General features: G+C 43.4%; 1 protein-coding gene across 1 annotated transcript in view; it reads right to left on the bottom strand.

Annotated features, from left to right (window-relative positions):
* LOC138503732 (forkhead box protein M1-like) overlaps positions 1-18,261 on the bottom strand; it is a 512,443-nt gene that overhangs the window by 391,222 nt on the left and 102,960 nt on the right. Inside the window, exon 3 of the mRNA XM_069623691.1 lies at positions 7,613-7,719. Coding sequence (XP_069479792.1) covers positions 7,613-7,719 — 107 coding nt within the window. The remainder of the gene's footprint in view (positions 1-7,612; positions 7,720-18,261) is intronic.

Genomic DNA, 18,261 nt, shown 5'->3' with positions numbered 1-18,261 from the left:
TTAAACAGTAGTGAGCCTTCTTTGGATATATCAGTTTTAAAGTTTTTAAATTTGTACTCTATTAACAAAATGAAACAAATGGTTTACGCTTTGTCGCAGTATGAATGTTAGACATTTTAATGAATGATATGAAATGATTTTTATGATTGTCTTTCTTTTTTCAAAGGTTATTTTGTTAACAATATGCAAATAATAACATTTTAAAAAATAAACTTGAAAGTACCTTGCCGAAGGCCATCTAGAAGTGCAAATCCCTGAAGCAACAGTGTAGTAGTCTAATCAAGATTGAGTACTGTCAGACAAAGGTGACTTCTCAAATAGAAGTTAAGTGTTTTAAGTGGAAGCAGCAGCAGCACTGGGAAGTCATCCTGAGAAATATACCATTCTGAATTCTAAAACTGTAACTAAGGAAATACTAGTTGTTAAGTTAACCATGAATTGTGGTAAATCTCCTTGAAGCAGTGACAAAGCATCTTGGTTGGGATTACCATTGATGCTATTTGGTCGAAGTGGAAAGTGGATATTTCACCAAAGAGACGAGATTTCCCATCATTGGAACTTTTGTTAACAAACATTTACTTTGACTTCAAGAACAACATCAAGAACTGATTTGAGACAATTCTTTCTTTGGCTCAACATTAGCAGAATTGACTTTGAATCCTGGGGAAGGGAAATTACTCAAGGAATTAGAAGGTAATTCAGAAACTGTGAACGTTGTTCATGTCATGTTATATGGCCACACCATTTCCTTTAGTATTTGCTTATTTTGAGGGCCAGTTATCCTGTGTTCGTGTTTCCCCTTAGCTTTCGACAGGCAGGAAAATCCTCAACAGAGCCGCGATAGGAAGGCTTTCTGATCAAATTTTATTTAAGGATAAAATTGCATGTTTTGATAAATCAAACAGTTGTCTGCCTCGCATTACGGACCCCTCACAGCATCTTCTTGGCAGAGTTAGATAGAGCCAACGAGGGTGTGTCATGCTGGCGAGCTTGGGAGGTTGCAAGAGTGGGAATAATGGAAGTAATGCCTGAGGCAACATTCTTAGGTGTGCTAGAGTTAACCTGGCTATCGCTGTTGCGAGGGGTGACCTTGGTGAGGCAAGTCTTGGGACAGGAGCCAACTAGAGAAGAGAGTTATTGTCGATAGCTGCAATAATTTCTACATTTAATGAGTCCATGTCCTACATGTCCTGTAGCTATCAAGGACACTACCTCTTCTGGCACAAACAGTGGAGGTGCGGGTTCAGAAACACCTGCTTCTGGTTCAAAGGCAGAGGTTATTTCCCACCTATTCTCAAATATTGGTAGATTATTGCCCGGCTACACCTAATGTCTGGGTCTATCCCTTACCCTAAGGTAGAGCCGAAAGGCTGTGGCCTTATCTAAGTCCCTCCCTGGATGCTGGTAGTTTGTTACCTTTTCTTTTAGTGTTCACTCTGCAGAGTCTCCCAATTCCTCTGTCTCCTCTCTCCCGCTCTCTCTCCCCCTCCCCTGATCTTACTGGTGCCTCCCACTTTTCCCATCTCCACCCTCCAAATGGTCTCTCCCGTCTCCCTATTCTTTGCCTCCTAATTGTATTCTCTCTCTCTCTCTCTCCAATTCATCCCCAGTTCTTGCCATCTCCGTCTCCACCCCCTAGCTACCTTCTGGTCTCCCCAGCAATCCCACCACAACACCTGCCTCTACTCACTGCTACCCTCCTAGCTCTCACTGCCTTCTCTTTTATACTCGTACAAGCACACATACCCTGTCCAACACATACTCTTAACTTCCCCCCTTCTCCCTATTCTTCCTCCAGTCAAACCACTCACTCATAAACAAACAACTCAATTGGTACCACCCTTTCAACCCTCATAGCTATGATTAAAAATGATGATACAACTTCTCATCATAATTAACATTTATGACCCGCCCAAAATGTCTCAGATAATACAAAACCTGAAGGTAATTGAGGCTGTGCTAAAAGAATATTCCCACGATATTCCAATATGGGTTATGGGGGACTTCAATGCGAAAATTGGTGAAACTATCCCAGTCACTCAAATAGTCGATGGTGCCCAGAAGTCAATTCCTATAAGACAAGACGCCAACACTCAAGGAAAAAAGTGGCACAGACTATTTCAAACCCACAACTTGATTCGCTTGAATGGTTCCACTGTGAGCGATCCTCATATGGCTCCAACACGTATCGAAGGTTCTTCTGCCAGCACCATCGATTACATTTTTTCAAACACCTTAGAACTACCTTTCATTAGAGATATGGGCGTGGTGTGTCGTGAGGAAAGCGATCATCTGCCTTTATGTTTGCTATTTGATGTAAAACAAACAAATCACACACTGCCATCTATTGATAAGAATGGCCAGATCCACTTGAATGAAGGCCACAATCGTATCATAAAGAAACGCCACAACATAGCTCAAGCAAATATAATGGCTCAAATTCTGTTACCTCCCTTCATTAAATTGTATTCTTCTCGAGTGGACCTGCATGATCAATTAATTGAGCACTACTCGGAAACCATGACCAATATACAAAGCTCTACATTAGAACAACGTTCGTACAAATCAGTTATGGAGAGAGTTAACTTAGTGCAACCTGTACGTAACAATGACAAGGCTATACAACTAGCAAAAAGGCAGCTACGGGCCAATATCAAAATGGTAGTCCATTCCAACACCCGGATGTCAAATGAGCTATCTATCACCGCACAAATCCGCGAACTAAAACAAATCCGCGAACTAAAAAAAATGCTATCAACGGTGGTTAACATCTCATAAAAAAGCGCTTGAGATAAAACTCTGGCAAAAGATTGCGAGATTATACCTATCTGGTGATGGCAATGCGATATGGCACCTCCTCGCCACAAACAAGCAAAGAGACTTAACAAAAAACTGTACCAATGAAGCATCATGGGCTGACCATATAGCCATGACCCTAGCCAGCACTGAGACAGTCAATACGGCCCTTGCTATCCCGAATCCCATTTGGGAATGCAAGGCCTCCGTATTAGATATTATTACCATCATTGAAAAACTAAAATGTTCTCGTGCAGCTGGCCCCGATGGGATATCCAATCTAGTATTAAAAAGTGATCCCCCATTATGGGGTGCCTCTTTGCACTTACTTTTTAGCCATATCGGCATCCATGCAACTCTCCCCAAATCCTGGAAAACTAGCAACATACTAACGGTTCACAAGAACTGAGCATGGGATATTCCTGCCAACTTTAGAATGCTAGCAATGTTAGACTCAACATCCAAAGTTTTCGCCAAAGTGTTACTACATGAACTAAACGCATGGATCGATAAATTCAAGATCTTACCTCCCAACCAGATTGGATTTAGATCCAAATCCAGTACCCTCCACAATTTGCTTATATTAACGTCAGCTACTGAACACTCCTGGGAGCGGCGGAACTTGGATGTTTATTGTGCCTTCATATATTTCTCTGCAGCGTTTGATACAGTATGTACAAATCATCTATGGCGCAACTGGATGAATGGGGGGTCCCAAGTGGATTGCTCCACATGTTGATGCTTCTTCATGCAGACACTTCAGTCTGCATTTGTCTAAAGGCTATAGGCAAACTATCTCAATCTTTTCCCACGAATCGCGGTGTCAAACAGGGCTGTATGGTAGCTGCGACACTTTTCAACCTGTATTTGGCCGATACGATTGCCTCTTTTAACATCCACGCTGCACATCCAATCAAAATAAAAAATTTAGCCCTGGGCTGGCTAGCGTATGCTGACGACCTTTTACTCTTGGATTAGACACCATCTGGTCTACAACATATGCTGAATGCACTCGCCACATTTGCATCTAACAATGGCCTCATCATCAATATATCCAAAAGTAAAATTATGGTATTTACTCGGAAACCGAGGCCAAAGCGCTTACAATAGTGCCTAGCCGATGTCCGCTTGGAGCATGTTTCCACCTATAAATACCTAGGTGTTACAATTGATGATAAGCTCAATTGGAAACCCCATTGGGAAGATACCAAAGTAAAGTGTGTGGCCTCAGTTAATCTGCTAAGTGCTTTCATAGGTCGTAACAACGGCTTCAGCACCTCTGCCGTCACAACTATCTATAATTCGAAAATAACAGCTATGTTATCCTATGCTATATCCATATGGGGACACAAATTGAAAAAAGACCTTGTCAGATTTGAAGCTAAACTCTTAAGGCGCTTATTTCGTGTACCCAAATGCGTAAGCGTCAAATATATATATATATATATTTGGAGTTCAATATCAAAGGCATTTGGAATCGTTACCTTTCACAATGTGTGATGTTCTTCCAACACGTGACGACCGTGCCTACCTATACGATTGTTACCCCATATACGCTGGCTTTTTTGATTTTAGATGACTCCACATCATTAGGCACAATTGGCCTATTGAAACGCACTCACCATCAGTGGCTATATGAAGGTAGCAGCACATATAGGACGGGCAATATTAAATATTGGCTGAAGCGTAAACTAAGTGAATGTTCATTTGCGCTCAATATTCTCCATCTCGAACAATTGCCCTCTGCCACAGAATACTGTAAATATAGAAGGGATCGCAAACATATCCCACAATATATTCAGGCCTATCCGAATCCCAACATTTTCAGAGCTTATCTATTGCTCAAATTCAACATATCGGTAGCACTATCGCCGTCAAGTTGGAAGACCAAAAATGTTTATAATCACAAATATTGTAGACTATGCGGTAACCTGTCGGAAGAAACCTTGTACCATCTGATCGTCACATGTCAAAGTATGAGCTATCTTCGAATGAAATACTTCAAATCATACAATAATACTGTTACGATGTTTGAGATGCACGGACTATGGTCGCAATTTTTACAAGGCAATGATATGAATTTTATCTATTTTATTGTCCGATTTTATATGCATCTATCTGAGATTTTTAACTGTTTAACATAATGTCCATTGTTCAAAGTGCGGAAAAGCTTTTATAGTGTTTGTCAAAATGTTTTATGATTACCAGCTTGTATCTTGAATGAATTCTTTTTTTAATGTTTTATATGAAATGTTATACAAAGCTTTTGCTGTAAGTATATCAAATAAACTTATCAAACTTAAAAACAACTCAATTGGTACCACCCGTTCAACCCCAATGCCTTACCTTCACTCTCTCACAGCACTCCAACAGTCTACTTACAATCCTTCTCGACCCTCCTGGTCCCTTGTTACACCTAGTCTGTTTCCGACCTCAAACGAACACATGATTGCTTTTTATAGCCTAGCCTACCCTGTTGTGGAGATCCTCTTGGAACCTCATAGGCAGTTTACATCTGCTGCTCCCCTTGGCCAGTCGCTAGCTGAGCTTGTCCCCTCAGGGCTGGGACTTCTGGAAGTCTTTAAGAAGGCTTCTGGCCCACCTCCTTTTCAATATCCATTCATGTTCAGGCATCCAAGTGATCAGGCTTCTCGTTTTCCTATGATTCTTACTGTGGTCTGGTGAGTTTTGCTTCCAACTGGTGTTCAGGAGGGTGTCTGTGTCTCCCCTGTTCCCTGGCAGGCTCTTAATTCTGAGTCCTTTTGTTATTCTCTCCCCATTCCCCTGGGGTCCATCTGGGCTTGGCGAGTTAGTCCTTCCATTCCTTTTAGGAAGGGAAAATTCCAGTCTATTCCAATTATGGCCATGAATCCATTCCCCTTACTCCAGGCTGGGTTTTCCATGTTGCACCCAGGGATAGGGACTTAGCCAAGGCAGCAGCTTGTAGGTGTTGCGGCAGGCAGAGTGGAACGAGTAGCTCTGTACATCCTCAAGCTCCAGTATTGTGTCTTTGATTAATCATATAACGCCAGGGGAACATTTTGCTTTCAAGATACATCATTTTTTTACAAAACGAATTACAGCAAGAACATGGATGCAATATGCAAGTTTAATGACACACAATTGTCGCACATAATACGCTCCCCATTCAAATCTAAGATCACTGGATACATTGCCCAATCTAGACTCCTCGCTTTGAATATAACTGCCTGGCCACTACACCAATTGCAGAGGGGGTAGGTCTATCAGATTCCAACTTATGCTGGCACTGCAACCTCGAACCTGGGGTACCCTCTCATATATTGCAGAAAACTACATGACTGAAACCACAAACATTCTATAAGTAGACTTCCCAACGAAATCAGATGCAGCCAGAATAAGGGGCCTTCGCAGCCAACAGTTCCCTCCCCCATTATGAGATGCTTCTGTTCGAATCAGTGATTGAAACAATTCCGTGCAACTGGAAATATGAGGAAAAATATCCATCCATACTTGGTGGAAATGGATGTTACATTTGCAAATGCGTTCAACTTGCACCTAAAACGTCCTTATTAATATCATAGGAGAGATATCTGCTATACACTTGATCTTTTCCTGGCTTACTTGATATCTCCATTGTGTAGTTACAATAAAGAAGGATATGAAGCTATATATCTTTCCGGCCATTACCTTTTTTCCCTCAATGCTTAATGTCTTCTTTTCCAAGCCACTGGCTCTCAGACTTTCAATTGAGTCAAACCACATTGGCACACGACTCATCACATTGTAGCCAGGTTGGTCCTGTCTGTGGGTCTCGTGCTGGGATTTCTTTTACTCCATATTATCTCACTTCTCTACTACCCCATCGTCAGGCTACCCTCTATCATTTGCACCATCACAGCTTGATCACTTTCTATAGGCCAACGAGTAATAGCCTCCAAGGCTACTCAGAAACTTCCCTGTCATGCGTCGGTAGACTTGCCTTCCGACCGCTCAATTCCCTTATCCAAATCTAATCTCAGCTTTGCATATAACTTCGGTAATAGGATCCAGACGTTCAATGTACATGTTCTACATGTATATATCTTGGTTTCTCCGCTGTTCTCTTATAGGCAAAATAAAATTGAAAAGGGCCAATATAAACATTAAACAAAAGTGGGAACAAGCCTGATCTTTGTGGCACCCCACATTCCAATGACCATACTTTGCACTCAAATAAGGGGTACTGAAAATAGCTTTCAGCAAGATTTAACACATCTTTTAAAAATGTTTACCCTCTCTCATGCCAGTTCTGAAAACTCTTAGGCATCTGTTAGGGCAAACATTGTTTAAAGATTCATTAGATACTTGCTACTGTGAGGCTGCACCAGATATTTCTGAAGCTCCCACCCCAAAAAGAAAATATATAAATATATATTGTTTTGTGACACGTCCGCACCCCCCTATCCGATTTCATATCACACTTAAAACACTGGTTTCAAACACATCTAGACTAAGATAAGTCAGAGACTTCCTCTTTCCAGGGTATCAGGTAATATTATCCCCATATATATGGTCGCCGTAAATAATATCGCCGGGAAAAGGTTGCGGCGATATTATATCGGTGATCATATATATATGGGGACAGGAGCAAAAAAAATATTTTTTTTAAAAAAAATTTTAAAAAAAGTTTTGGGGTTGCGGGGGTGTCCCCCGCATGTTCCATGCAATAATGTTGCCACAAAAAACTGCAATTTTTCGGCGATATTTTTGCATGGCGAGATTTTTGTGGCGACATTATTACATGGAACCCTTTCCAGAGTCAACAGAAGAAAGGTGGAGCTAGGTCTTCAATTACCTTTGCCTTGATACGCGTAGTCTCCAACTCAGGAATCAGACCCTTGCAAGAAAGTCGTCCCAGCCATTTGATGTTTGTCAGGTATTCATCAAAATAGTTTTCCCCATCTAAAGAAAAAGAAAAAAAAAGGGATTACATTTAAGTGCAAATACTTTGGGAAAACCAAACTCTTATCCATTCAGATATTTAACATGCTCTCAACAAAAAAGCCCCAGGCAACGCATACAGAAACAGAAGCCTTGCCTTACAAGAGCGAGTAATGTTCTCAATTTTTAGTTTCCACTATTACGTGGTGCTGAAAGTGCTACCTATAAAGCCAAAACTGTTGTCATTAAAAAAAGAAGTTTTAACATGAGAGCTTGAAATAGGAGCTTTGGATGCAGGTTTGTAATGCTGTGCAATGCAGGTTGACATAGGAGGATGGATATTATGGAGTTTGGCCATGTGTCCCACTCATTTAACACCCGTCGCCAAGTGAAATCTATAGGGTTTTTCTCCCATTCCGACCCATCTCCTCCCACAACAGAGCTCTTTTGGCACTCTCGCTGACTTTCTACTCTGTGATGAATTTTTCAGCCATTTTTACTTCCAAAATGGCGGCCACCATCTGTTAATGTTATTTAAAAGTTATTTGACCTGATTGATGCTTTAAAGTTAAGTTAAATATTGTAATGCATTTTGTACTAAAAATAAACAAGTTACTATTAGAGTTACGTTTGGTTTTAAAACGGCTATGAAAACGTCCATTGCCTTACTTACCGGTGTTTGATCTAGCCTTTCCTGATGGAAGCAGTAGCCGATTGGATGCGCAGTATGCTAATGATGTGATTGGCTCTGGAATACGTGTTTGTTTCCCAAGACAGCCATGAGCCATTTTATTTAAGCATTGCAAGAGAAACGTAAGGAAACCTTACATATCGCCCACATCTGAAACAGTTATAGCTAAACCCAGCACAATTTGTAAACTTCTACAATGGCTGCCCATCTGCTCCTCGGCATGCAGGAAAGACTGGACTCCGCTCCAAGGGCATAATTCTTTATTTTAAAATTACAGCCTTTGATCTTTTTGCAATGCTGCTTTCAATGTAGCTTAAGGGGTGCCTGCACTGCGACTTGTGTTAGCTGCCGACTGCTTGGACAGGCACCTGCACTAACTTTACGAACAGAGCGTTCGGTGGTTAAGGAAATCCTGTGTGTCAGGCTGGGGGACACAGAGTAATTTCATAGATAGCAGGCGCGTACCCATGGAAAGCATTTCATTAACGCAAAGGATGTTTTCCTTTAGCGATGCCCTTATCATGAGGATATTTCACCCTCCTGCTCTGGCGACGCAATTCTTGCCACTGGCCATTGTTATGCTCGACTCGTTAAGTTAACTACTGAGCCGTGGCAGGACAGGACACAAACAATAAGCAGCGCCTGCCCTGCGCTGCAAAGGCCCGACAATTAATACGAAGCCTTTCATTGATAGGAAGTGCGTTCCTAAGCAAAGCATTTGCTTTCACTTTCATGCTTACCCGACAAGCTTTGATCTGATCCTTTTACTGGGGCTGTATACACACAAAAGAGGTGACGCACGGCACGAATGCCCAATGGCAGGCTGCGTGCGCCCAGATTAGAGGCGCTCCGTTGGGAACATAGACTGACTTTTCACAAGTCCGGTGGAGACAAAAGGTGCCAGTATGGACGTCATTTGGGGGTCGCCATTGGGTCGCAATTGCGACCCCCGAGGTCTCCCTTGCTACCCCTAAGAAAATACTTGTTTTAAAATGTATTAATTTTTTTAAATTAAAGTTCCTGGGCTGTGTTTTGGCACTTTGTTTCTGGAGTGGCTGGCTTTCTTTTTCAGGCGTCTTAAAAAAACCGGGGGGTCCACAAGTGTAATACTTTGAGCAATTACCCTAAATAAGAAAGCATAGGAATAACAAATAGTCTTTCTGGAATTCTATACAATAATTGCTAGACTCATTAAAGGTTTATTTTAGGCACACTTGAGGGGTAAGTCACTGATTTAGTTTGTTCTTAAACACCTCAAATTCACAATGCAGACAAAAACTATAGGTTATTTGCTTTTCACAAGTTGCAGTTATAGCATGTTTTTTTCTGCCGTTGTCTCCGTTACGATCATCACATGACAATCCATCTCGGTGTCCTCGGTCGCTTGACAAAATCCTAAAAGCTTAAAACCTTGTTTACAGTGTAGAAATGTTTGACCATTGCACATCAAGTGGCCCTTGATTTCATTGTGCCACAATTAATGTTTTGTTGTAATGCGTCTATCTTTCCTATCTCACTGGCATGCTATTCAGGATGTTTGTTTGCATGTATGAGGTAACAAGTGCCCAGAGTACAGGATGCCGTGTGAGTGCGCTGCTTTCCCTGCACTACTTTAAATTCTTTAATACACAGATATGAACCCTCCCAATGGTATGTATTTTGCCAACCTCTGAAGCCTGAAAAGTAGATCCACACAGGCTTGACATGTGGATATGCCAACTTTATGTGACATGTGGACATGCCAACTTTGCACAAGACCTGTTGATGAACTGAAGAAAAAAAGAGTTCTGCACACTTACTGCGCCACAAGAAATATCACTCTAGACTGTTTCTTGCATTTGCTTGCATTTTTTCATGCATTTTTATTTGTGATTTTGGCCCATGTTTCACTCTTAATGTGCCTTTTTCAAATCTGGGCAATAGGAGCTCCTAATAGAACACGACGCGTGATGCCAGAACCGTGATTTTGTAGCACGAACATCGCTTATGAGTCTGATGGGACTCCTGTTTCATTTGCTCAAACTACATTATTAGAGAGCCTTATGATAGCAACCGGTAGAGAATCTATTGCCCAGATTTGTAAAAGGCACATTAAGGCACATTAAGAGTGCCGAAACACGTGTTATCAACATGGGCCAAAAACACAAATAAAAATGCATGAAAAAATGCAAGCCAATGCAAGAAACAGTCTAGAGTGATATTTCTTGTGGCGCCGTAACAGATGTGTGCAGAACTCTTTTTTTCTTCAATTTTGATAAACGAAGTAGGGGAACTCTGAGTCTTCGTTTCCTGCACACACCATTGCGACACGTAAAGCTGTTATTTCACTGGAAGGTCGCGTAGGTTTAAGAGTGTGGCCAGAAAAGCTCCCCAAGTTTGCATACTGTTGATGAACTGGCTTGCTGTTAAATCTCAGTCACCAGTTTATTGGTATCCACTACAGAGTGTAATTTGCTTTCTGACTTTAAGAACATTCAGACATGTAATTGCTCATTTTACTATAGCCAGTAAGATAGCTCAATAGGTTGAGTGCTTGCTGCTGCAATGGGTGTGTGATCTGCAGGTTCGAATCCTGGCAAGCCCAACTCAGCCTTTCATCCTTCTGAGGTCTATAAATGAGTACCAACACAGGTTGGGTGATATTGTGTATATATATATATATATATATATATATATATATATATATATATATATATATATGCTCTATAATAACAAATCATTATCATTTGACCTTGGACATCTGCTTGCATTCACAGTAATTTGGTAATGTGGGCCTATACACACACTGATATTAATGATACATATGGTGATTCATTCTTGTATGAAATGTATATCACATTACAGTGATATCGTAACCATATTTATTGTAGTGTACTTAGGAACAATACTTTGTGATGCCACTTCCTGTTTTGTCAAGGGGTGAAAGGTTGTGTTCCATCGCTTCCTGTGATGTCACTTCGGGGTAGGGTCAAATGACATCACTACCTCTGATGTCATCAGAGGTCAAGGGTCATTTGATGTCACTTCCGCCACCCCTGGCATTTTGGTGAAATTACATCCCTGGGTGCCAGTATCCTCTTCCTCTGACAGGGCTACTCCAGTAAAGCCCCCCCGCGCCTGCCCATAAGAACATGAGAATGGACAAAGGGAAACGAGTCCTTCGCTGCCGCCGCTGCCACCCTTTACATCACTTATTTTTTTTAAATATATCTTTATTAAGCATTTTTTAGGTTAACAAGGTCACCAGCATACAAGCAATGTTTAAACAACCCCTACCCCCCCCTATGCATATGAACTTAACGTTTATCATCTTGGGTCCGAGCCAGTTAATTTCCACCAAGTTACCTCTTTGTACCACCCAGGTCCTTTTCCCCATCTATTTCTGAGCGGATCATTGGTGTTGGATGTCTTGCCCAGGAGCGTTTGGTAGAACTGTGAGTCCCTGGTTGAGGTGTTCTCACTAAGTATTTTTCCCAGGGGAAGAAGTACTCTCTGCAACATGTCTTTCCATTAGCTGTAAGAACTGCAAGATCGGGATTTGTTTGAGCTTCAGACCTTCTTCGAGCTGTTGAGGGGCGAGGCATGTTTCCCCTCTTATGATCTGACCAACTCTTTCCAGGCTTGCCTTGTACCAATGTTGGAAGCGTGGGGGCTCAGGGATTTCGTTTCTTATTGGTGGGTCCAGATGTGGCTAGGATGGCCATGTTGTGTGTCCTTTCATTTCCTTTTTGCTCCACCACAGTTTCAGGAGGGCACCTACTATCTTGCAATTTTTCGCCTTGTTTGGGAATGATGATTTCGGTGCCCAGAGCCATTCACCCAGTGTCACCAGCCTCAATATGTGGTTCTCCAAGGACACCCACTTTTTTTTATACCCCCTGAGATGCGGGATCAGGGCTCTAAATTGGGCTGCAAGGTAGTAAGTGTAACAGTCTGGAAGCCCCACTCCCCCTTCCTCCGTGTCAGAGTGTTGTAGGCAATCCTTTGTTTTTTCCCTACCACAGAAACCTGCTGAGTTCAATTTTGAGATAGGAGAAGTGAGCCCTCAGGATTTCTATGGGAAGCATTTGGTCATAGTAGAGAACCCTGGGTTGGATCGCATTGAGACGTCCCATCCAAGAGATCGTTAACTTTTCCCATCTATTCAATTCTAATACGAGCGGGAGAAGGTTGGCTTCATAGAGGTTCTTTGCTTCTTTCGTAATATTGATTCCTAGATATTTCAATGTTTTTGGGGCTATTGGGATTCCCAGACTGGCCAGTTCCCCTTCAATTGAGTCCCTGGAGACACTGTATGGATAAATGGTAGATTTCTCTATATGGATCTTTAGTCCCTTCCCGCCCATTGCCCATATTGTTTTATTGTCTGGAAGATTGTGGGTATGGAGGACATCGGGTTGGAGATGTAGAGTAGCATGTCATCCGCGAACATTCATAGCTTATATTCTTGCTTCCCAACCTCTATTCCCTCAATGCCTGGCTCATTCCTAATCTTATTCCCCAGCGGCTCTATGGATAAGGCGTATAAGAGGGGGGAGAGCAGGCAGCCCGGTTTGGTTCCTCTTGTGAGGGTGAATTCTCTGGATACCTTCGCATGGACTACCACCCTTGCTTTGGGCGTTTCGTAGATCGGTCGTATGCCTGTGAGTAACCGCTCCCCAAAGCCCCTGCTCCTTATTGTGGCCCAGAGAAACTCCCATTCGACCTGGTCGAACGCCTTCTCCAAGTCTACACTGAGCAAGACATGACTTCCCCCTTCTCCTCTAGAGTGTTCCATTATGTCCAGGGTTTTGCGCATAGCATCAGCACCCTGTCTGCCTTTTATAAAACCTACTTGGTTGGGGTGAATTATATGGGGCAAGATTTCCTCCATCCGGGTGGCTAGCTCTCTCGTGTAGACCATCGCATCTGTATTTAGGAGAGATATTGGCCTGTATGATTTACAACTGGTGGGTTCCTTACCACTTTTAGGAACGACCACTATGTGTGCCTTGGTGAATGAGGGGGGGGTCTGTCCCGTCTCCCGAATGGTGGTGAATAGTCTGGTCATATGTGGGGCTAGCACGTTTGCAAATGTCTTAAAGAATCCCATTGTGTAACCATCCTCGCCTGGAGCTCCTCCCGGGGGCAGTCTTTTTATTGCTGCTTTTATATCTTCAGGTGTGAACAGGGCCTCCAGGGTGTCTCTTTCCTCACGGGTTAGGCGTGTTAACGCTGCACCATCTATATATTTGTGCATCATTGGCCTAGGGCCCATCTGTGCACTCTGGTAAAGCCTTTCATAATAATGGGCAAAGTGGTTCGCAATTTCTGCAGGGGTGGAGACACTTCAGCCTACCTCCCCGTGGAGTTGGTCAACCCATCTCTCTGCCCTTTGCACCCATAATCTTTTGGCTAGCATCCTGTCGGCTTTGTTTCCCTTTTCATAGAATTTTTGCTTTAGGAATTCAAATTTTCATACAGTATCCCCCGTTCCCAACTTTTTCAATCCTTCCCTTTTCTGTTTTAGCGTCCTCAGCTCTACATCCCGCTATAGCCCCATGGCATGTAATTTGCTCTCTAGCTGCTTAATTTCTGTGCTTAGCTTTCCTTCCAGCAGTCTGCGCTACCGTTTTTCCACGCCCCTTCCCTCATCAAGACCCCTCTCCATGTTGCTTTTCCCGTCTCTCGTTTCTTCTACCTCCCGGTTGTAGTCGTTCTGAAAATACTCTCTTTGGCGAGTTCCTGGGCAAAGATCTTGTCTCTCCGCAGGTGTTCGTTGCATCGCCACCTGGAGTCCCCTCCCCCCCGTTCATACCTTCCATCTCAAGGTCCATGGTGGACATATCCTGGTCGGACCAGTCCACTATTCAGATTGCCCCATTTACAATTCTTTACCTTTGTTCTCTATTTAATAATAGAGATAGTCTATTCCGGTAGAGGCCGCGTGAACGGTCAAAAAGAACGTGTATCCCTTTTAGCTCGGGTGGAAGGTCCCCCACACGTCCAGCAAGGCTCCTTGTCTAGGCTCTTTTGGAACCTGCCCCCCTCCCCTGTGGTGTCCCTCTAATTCCCAGTTTTGTCCCCTACCGGTTGGCTTTCGGGACGGCCCATGTGTTGAAGTCCCCTCCCACTAGGAGTAGCCCCTTGCTCCTAGTTAATATGGTGGCAAGGGCTTCTTCGTTAAAGGCATCTTGCCCTTGGTTGGGGGAATATACTGCCACAGGGGTGACTTCGATCCCTCCCCATTTCCCCTGGACCATCAGAAGCCTACCTTCCATCAGCGGGGGGACTCTGGTATCTGTCAGTCAGATCCTCTTGTGTAACATGAGGCCAACTCCTCCCTTTTTGTGAGTAGCTGATGCCCTGTAGGTCTGTCCCGTTTCGCTCTCGGGTGGCGCTCCTCTCCAGCATTTAGTGTCATCTCTTGGATAAAGAGGATTTCAAGCGCGGCGCTCTCGAACTTGCGTGTTATTAGGGACCTCTTGACATTTAATGTTCCAACCCTTAGGAGGCTGCTTCCCTTCTTTTCTCCTAGCGTTCCTCCCATGCTAGGGTCAGTGCTTCTTGTTTATACTTCTGTCTTTCAATTCCCTGTTCCTCAATCCATGTTTCTTCCTCCATTATGTTCCCGCACCACTCTTGAACCCATTGGTGCCCTCGATTTCCTCCTCCCCCCTTGTGAACAGTAACAAAACTAACACTTCTCAAACATATGCGTATCTGAATCACGGTACCTTATATGGAGATGCCCTCCTTCAACTGAGGGCCAACAGGGTGGGAGTTCCCTTTTGCCAGGGGTATATTCTTCTGTTCTATTTACTAGTCCTGGTTATTTTGTTGGTTTGCCCTTTTGTCCGGGCTTGGTCAGTGTCATGTCCCGAATTACGGTGGCTTCAATGGTGAAGGCGAGTTTAACTTAATGTATTTCCTTCTGGCCTCGCTTTCTTTGTGTCTTTGAGGTCATGGGTCCATTTGTGTTGATCTTGGGGTGTGTGTCACCTGCGGGCCTTTGAGGGTGCTTGTCTCTGCGTTTACCGTAGGATGTTGCAAGATTTGTTTTGCTTCTGCCACTGTGGTGGCTCTATATTCTTCTCCTTGCACATCGAATGACAGTGCACAGGGGTATCCCCACTGATATCGTATCCCTCTTTCTGTAAGCTATCTAGTAAGTTGCCTGCATTCTCTCCTCCGTCCCAAAGTGAGGCCTGATAGGTCTTGATATATTCTATCCTTGGAGCCTTGGTACACGACCTCTTGCGCTTTTTTTGCCTTGAGGAGGATGTCCGTCTTTTCTATGTAGTGTAGGAATTTCACAACCACCGAGCATGGACCCCCGTTGAGCGCTCTCCCTCCTCCATGAGCTCTCTCAGTCTGTACCACCTTCCCTTCTTCTGCCTGGTAGAGGATATTGCCAATGTCCTTGACTTTCCTCTCGACCTGGGTCAGGGTCTCCCCTTCTGCTTCTTTGAGGCCAACTATCCGCAGATTGGTTCTCCGCTCTCGATTTTATAAATCATTGATTTTCAATGTGAGCTCCTCTTCCCTTATTTCGTCATCCTCCTTCCTTCCTCTCCACCTCTTTACCCTTGTTTGGGCCTTTGGGTTTCACCGGGGCGCCCTTCTCTAGCTCTTTGAAGCTTCGGGGCGATGTGCATGCCTTCGTCGCCGCCTTCACCCGCCTGCTCACTTCTGTGTGCTGGTGAAAGTTCCCTTCTCTCGCAGTGCACTGCGCAGCCAGCCCTTCTTGATGAGCTTTAGGCTGGGGTCACTGCTTCTGGCCTGTGGGGCGGCCTCTGGGATTGTGCCTCCCAGAGACGCAGCCTGGTTCCTCTCGCTTTTCCCTTCCCCCGCCACCCATTGCTGTACCTCATGGCCTTATTTTCGATTTTTTGTAAATAATCTGCCCTATTCTGAATTGGTTTTGATTTGTTCATGCTCTCTGAAGTGACTTTTGTGTCTTGCATGAACGTGCTACAAACAACCAATGAAAATACCATTTCTTGCTATATGTTAACTGTAAGACTTTGGTTTAATATTCTGCATCCCTCCGAGTTCAACAGGTTCTCAATCTTAGAAGGTCTGTAAGATGTTTTCGTTCAAATGAAGCTTTGCAGCTCTTGTGTAGCAGTGGTCCTAAATACCCCACAGCCATCAGAGACATCATTGAAGGAGTTTGTATATCATTTCCGTTGTGCAAATCTGTATTGCTGCTTTAACTGGAAACAGTTGGGCTGCATTATTGTCCATCATGCTATGTCACCCTCATAACCCTTGTACATGCGATTACTCTGTCTAAAATGTCTTTGCATGACAAACCTCTTGACCAACAATGTTTGATTAAAGATATTTCATTGTGGGTGCCAGACCGGGGTGACTAACCAAGAACGAGAAGTTATTCTGTCACCTTATCTCCGTACTGTCCCTTTCAAAGCATTTTCGAACATCCCATATATTTGGCACAAGCTGCATTTGCACAAAGCTACCAGCAGGGGAAATCAAACATATGATGCAATTGAGATTACTTTGTAACCCCCCCCCCCAGATGCTTTCTGGGTTGTCCACTTGAATGGTAACTCATGCAGAAGTGGACCAATTATACATTGTAAAAATTACCTTTTGTCTATTTCATTTAAAAATACTCTGTAAACTCACAATTTGATGGATACATTATTGACATACTTGCAATCTTTAATACCGACCCCCCTTATCAAACTATTGAAAAGCATTTTAATAATCGTTCCATGTTTTCAAAGTAGTCCTGTGCTCCTTTAGTGAGGTCTTACAGCATTTTCTGGTGTAGAAATGTAAAACATGTTGATGTAAAACTGCGCCATTGGCCCAATGCAGACAGATCATATTTCAACTGTGATGCGGGATTCAGAATCTCCTCCTCTACGTTGGTTTACCCACATGATATACTCCACCCAGCTAAATGGGGAAAGGTGAATTGATGAAAGAAGAGATTTGATGGCTATTTATTATTTCATTTTGGAAAGCAAGCAACCAGTGGCTGTGTTTCTTGGACCAGCGTCAGAGCCTGAGGTTTTATACAAGCTTCTGAGCAGCTAGATGTATTTACGAACAAGTGTCTGACCAACAAGGCTTCACTTCCAAGGGTAGAACTCATCTGCAGTCTACCGAGGTTAGTGCATCCTCATTCTTTCCCATCAAAGGTGGGGTGGCCTTGTTGACCCCCAGAATTGCAGATCCGTAGAGTATGCCCCAACCAGGAAACAAGTGTGCCGAACATTTCACACATTGCAAGAAATATTGAATGCTTCTAAACTTTTATTATAGAGTTTCCATGAGGACGGGCAGTTGAGCTTAATGAAGTTGAAAAAGAACAGGCAGCTTACCCATCACCAGTTTCAATGACTATGCTCGCTCTGCATGTGCCCGCCTCTACCCTGACGCAGTGACCAATAAGAAAGTCTCTGCATAACTTGAAATCATAGCAAGGTTATAGCTGTGCATTGGTGCATTGATGTGCACTTCGGACATTTTGATTTTTCATAAGTGATTTCAACGTTTATAGTTATGCAGGGCAGCTGAGAATAGGATAGCACAGCTTCACACTTCACTACATCTCCTCCTGCCTTTTATCTCTGTACCAATGTGATTTTTAGGTAATGTAGTACATCATACCTCTGTCCCTTTTATTTATAAGCTCTCTCACGTTCGGTAGCTAAGGAAACTGGAGTACAGTGAACTTAAGTGATGTGCCCAAGATCACAACATGTTGGTCACATGGGGTTACTGGTATTAGAATAGATATTGCCGTGAACCCGGAGGGAGCCCACATGATTTGTCGCCTGCAGACTTTTACAGCAGAAGGAAACCAATGCCGGCTGCCAATTGCCGTCTCCCCCTCCAAAGGCCCACACTAAGGC

This window comes from Ambystoma mexicanum, chromosome 11, assembly GCF_040938575.1.
Source record: "Ambystoma mexicanum isolate Mex_15411 chromosome 11, UKY_AmexF1_1, whole genome shotgun sequence".
NCBI lineage: Eukaryota > Metazoa > Chordata > Amphibia > Caudata > Ambystomatidae > Ambystoma > Ambystoma mexicanum.
The sequence above is the reverse complement of the archived record's forward strand: the minus strand, read 5'-3'. Positions and strand labels throughout refer to the sequence as shown.